General features: G+C 44.3%; 1 protein-coding gene across 1 annotated transcript; it reads left to right on the top strand.

The window, feature by feature from the left end:
- The first annotated feature begins 3,346 nt into the window (after positions 1–3,346).
- Positions 3,347–4,384, top strand: LOC149433992 (uncharacterized). Its single transcript, XM_089664255.1, has one exon. It carries the CDS (start codon positions 3,347–3,349, stop codon positions 4,382–4,384), a length of 1,038 nt encoding a protein of 345 aa, XP_089520381.1.
- The last annotated feature ends 345 nt before the right edge of the window (positions 4,385–4,729 follow it).

The raw sequence follows: 4,729 nt of genomic DNA, 5'->3' as shown, positions 1-4,729 counted from the left end.
GGGGAGAGCGGATATAGTGAATGCGGGGTCCGGGGAGAGCGGATATAGTGAATGCAGGGTCCGGGGAGACCGGATATAGTGAATGCGGGGTCCTGGGAGAGCAGATATAGTGAATGCGGGGTCCGGGGAGAGCGGATATAGTGAATGCGGGGTCCGGGGAGAGCGGATATAGTGAATGCGGGGTCCGGGGAGAGCGGATATAGTGAATGCGGGGTCCGGGGAGAGCGGATATAGTGAATGCGGGGTCCGAGGTTTAGTGACACTTTAACATCAAATCAAAGGATTAACTGTGTGCTAAGACTCCATGAACACTGGGGGGGGCGTTTTAATAACACTGGTAGCATTAGCAAGTTTTTTAGCATTTTTGCATTAGCGTTTAGCTGCGTTTTTCAGCATTTTTCCACATTTGTGGTTTTTAGCGTTTTTTGTTAGCAAAAAAAAATTTTTTGCTCAAAAAAAGGGCAAAAATGCTGGTTTTCCACATTTTATAGCATTTTACCGCATTTTTCAGCATTTTTATAGCTAAAAACTCCTCTTGAAGCCCGCTAGTTCTGGGTTTTTTTCCAGCCAAAAAACATTGATTCCAGTCTCTCTGTGTGCACGGACACATAGGATGACATGCTGGGGGGTTTACTGGCTGTAGAAAAAAACGCCAAAAGCCATAAACAGCCGCTGTAAAAACGCCCCGTGTGCATGAGGACTAACAGTGCTTGGTGTATTTACTGTGTGCTGATTTTAATAAGGGATATGCTGTTTTCTTAATCCTTGCTTTGCAGGAAAATAAAAACCAGCTCATCCCCACTGTCAGGACAGAGCTCTGTGTTGTTTACAGTCACAGACCGCTGTCCTGTCATCCTCTTCACCGATCAGTGGATCCCGGCCATCATTTATTAGCTGGGACACACTGATTGACTTGTGCTATAACCAATCACAGCCAGGGCGGGGCGCACATGCGCCCCCCCTACCTGGAAGAGCTGGATCACTTATCAGATGCATGATCCAGCGCAGACTCCTGTGTGAGGCGGTCAGCAATAATTATTACCTGCCTATCTTGGTTACAAAATCACAAGTGTACCTAATGCCAAAAATGTTGTAAGATTTCCCCTCTGTTTCCGTTTTCCATCACTTTCCAAAAAAAAACTAAAAAGGGGTACTATTCCTTCCCCACTCCATCCAAAACTATTAGAAAAAAATTTTGTCTGCTGTAATGCCTATGAAATGTGTTGGCCTTGGACCCTTTGTTTCTTGGGTAATTTTTATCAATAAAGCATTGTTGCCCTAGAATCCAGGAGCGTGAGCCATTGATGTCATTTCTCTAGGCCCGAGGAACAGAGTCACAAGACATTAGACTGCGTAAAGCAGATAAGAAGTGTTTGTGGGATTGAATGTGTTTGTGACATCTAGAAATGTTACATTAGACGGCTTAAATTACATAAGAACTTGTTTGAGCAATTAAAGATACAGTATTTATATTATTATACAGTATTTATAAAGCGCCAATAGTTCGCTCAGCGCTGTACATTACAAAGGGGGACAGAACATGTGACAGAACAACAACAATACAATGCAAAACATGAGGGGATCGAGGGCCCTGCTCTTTCGAGCTTACAATCTAGGAGGGAGGGGATGGTGGCACAGGAGGAGATAGCTGTGGGGGATGGAGTGGTAGGAAGAGTGGAGGAGGTTGGGAATTAGCAGGGGGTGGGGTAGGCTTCCCTAAAGAGATGGGTTTTCAGGGTGCGCCTAAAGGAGAGGAGAGTAGGTGATAATCTGATAGGTTGGGGCAGGGAGTTCCAGAGGATGGGTGACACCCTGGAGAAGTCCTGGAGGCGGGCATGGGAGGAGGAGACCAGGGAACTAGAGAGAAGGTGGTCTTGTGAGGAGAGGAGTGTGCGTGTTGGGTGGTACTTGGATATTAGGTCAGTGATGTAGTTCGGGGCAGTATGGTGGACAGCTTTGTACGTCAGTGTTAGGATTTTGAATTTGGTCCATTGTGCAATCGGAAGCCAGTGGAGGGATTGGCAGAGGGGGATGGAGGACACTGAGTGGAGGCCAGTGGAGGGATTGGCAAAGGGGGGTGGCGGAAACGGAGCGGTTGGAAAGGTGAATGAGTCTGGCTGCCGTATTCAGGATCGACTACTCGACTTGTTTCAGTATGTTTAGGGTAGATAAGAAGCTGATCTGAAGCAAAAGTGTAATATTCTTAGATAACCTTTGTTAGGTGTCGTGCCTGGGCGTGGCTCTGTTATCCTCAGGGAATCTTTCTGCTAGCTTCTCATAGAGTGGGTGTGGCTCCCACCCACTTTGGAAACCCACCAGAAAAAGGGCTTAAAACAGGAAGCTTGATGGGGATCAAGGAGAGCAGCCTTCCTATGTAAAAGAGGACGCTCTGACGCTGGGACTCTTGCCAAGGTTATATGGGCTCATCAATTGGTTGCGCTTAAGGCGTGACCCCAGTGCATTACGGTTTCCGATGGGGTCTGTTCCTTCCCGTCTTCACATAGCTTTGGTAACATAATAATTCTATGCTGTGATGCTGTGAAAAGATGTGTCTATTTCATGCTGTAATGCTCACATTATTATTGTTGTGTGTTATTATGCAGATTGTGATGACTATAAGATATATCCTCCTGTGTGTCGTGTGATAATAAAAGTGGAGGTCTTGACAGTGCAAGAATATTGCAGTTGGATTCTGTTATTTCTTGGAGTGCCGGGAGAATGCTATGATGTGCCAGGGAAGGTGTTCATTTGGTAGAGGGTCTTTCACATGCTTAGAATAATTAATGGTGTAAATGCTGGTTAAACATATCTGTGTATTGTGTCTGTGACTACCTGTGTATTGTATGTATATGACTTGCTTTTAGTTATTGTATCTAGCATTGCATTACCGTCTCTAGATACACTTTGAGTTGCCATCTGCTCTCCATCTCTTGGCTGCTCCAAGGCATAAATTAAAAGCTGATGAAATATGCTCCTGGCACAAATAGATGATAAGAAGTCTCACCTCAGTACATCTTTTACACCCCATTAATTACCATTTTAATGATCACGGTACTTTCTTGCTCAAACTGCTCATACATGAGAGATGGGTGCTGCCCCATAGCTTTGTCCACAGTAAGAAGTCTATTGACTCTTCCTCCAATATTGTAATCACAAGGTGTGTCCATCGCTTGCACAAGATACAAAAGGTTGCAAAGCTTCAGGATCCAGTACGTATTATTTCTGCTTCGTGATCTAGATCTGGGTGTGTGGCATTTTCTCTCCTACAAATAATTCCCTACGGTGCCCGGGACCTGTTATTAGGCAGAAGAAAAGGCAGAGAACCAACAACAGGCAAACATCAGACATGGCAGAGAAAATTCAGGACCCGAATCTAAAGAGATTTTATACCACAAGGAATAAGCTGTTCTCCTATGTACCTGGAAGGCTTTTATCTATTAAAGATGTCTTCAGTATCTTGTCTACTACTAATCTCCAGCTTATTTCCAGTGAGAGAAGAATGCTGGAAACACTTGAGAAGGTGAAATCTCATCATTTTCAGCATATGCAGGTGCCAGTTCCAGTCTATAATATAGAGCATGTCACTGAGAGTAAAGCCGTGTATGGAATTTGTCAAGAAGAGGGATTCAAAACAACATTAACTGAACCAACACCTGAATTCAGAGATCTCTCATACTGGAGTGCAGACATCTCCGCAGAAGACCTTCAGATAGCCCGCCAACAGGTATCTGAGAATGTTAAAAAAGTGAATGATTTATTGGCTGGCGAAAACCTAAGTGAAGAATTTGGCAACTCTTTGGCTTTTAATGCATCTGCTTCTTTTTATGGTAACTTCAAGTTTTCCTTTCCATTGTCCCATCTTTTGGATCTGTACAAGGATCAGCACTGTGGGGGTAAAGAGCCAAAGCTGAGGATTCTGTGCACATCACTCTTCAAACTGGAGATCGCTCATTGTATCGTAGTGCATAGTCCTGACACTGGCAAGTTTAATGGCTACCCAGAGGTGCCCACTGTCCAGGGAAGCTCTGATCCTCTGCCCTTTGTGTACTGGATGGATGGGACATTGTACTGGAGACCAGAGTCCACCTCCGACAGGCTCAAACTCATCATTTCTGAAGATGGTTCTTTTAACAAAGACTGCTACAGGCTCTGTGATGTTTTTACCAATCATGGTTCCTGCTGCCATATTGGAGGTGGAACCTATAGTGTGTGGAACTATTTGACATTGGCTTTTCATCTACCCAATGGTCACCTGAAAATCCCTGAAGAGCAGCTCGTGAAGAATCTGACTGCCTGTGATGTCGCGAATGTGCAGTTGGGGCAAGAAAAGCTAAGCCTAGAGGAGGCAGAGCGGATTGTGCAGGAACTGAAGGAAAAAAAATGAAAGCAGCACAAGTTCATAATACATACGGTAACATTTTTAGCTATATTATTTCAGTTATTGATCTTTTATGTTATTTCAGTTCATTTCAGAGATTTTTGGGGTTTTTTTCAGCCTTAAAGAAAACAAACAAAAAAAAGTCCTCCATGCAGGATTTAGGGTGTGCTTTCAGAAAAAGCACCAAAACTGCCCAATCTAATGGAAGTCTATGCAAAGTACAGGCAACCAGCACAGACATGAACTTGGGTACACTGCACTTCACCCACGCTGCAGGTAAACTTCAGCAGAGCAGTGTGAAAGGGGCCTAACATTTCATATTCAAGGCATGCCCGGAATGTAAATGTTTTG

Source organism: Staurois parvus, unplaced genomic scaffold (genome assembly GCF_062004578.1).
Source record: "Staurois parvus isolate SC_StPar_1 unplaced genomic scaffold, SC_StPar_1.0 ptg001869l, whole genome shotgun sequence".
In the NCBI taxonomy this organism is placed as follows: Eukaryota; Metazoa; Chordata; class Amphibia; order Anura; family Ranidae; genus Staurois; species Staurois parvus.
The sequence above is the reverse complement of the archived record's forward strand: the minus strand, read 5'-3'. Positions and strand labels throughout refer to the sequence as shown.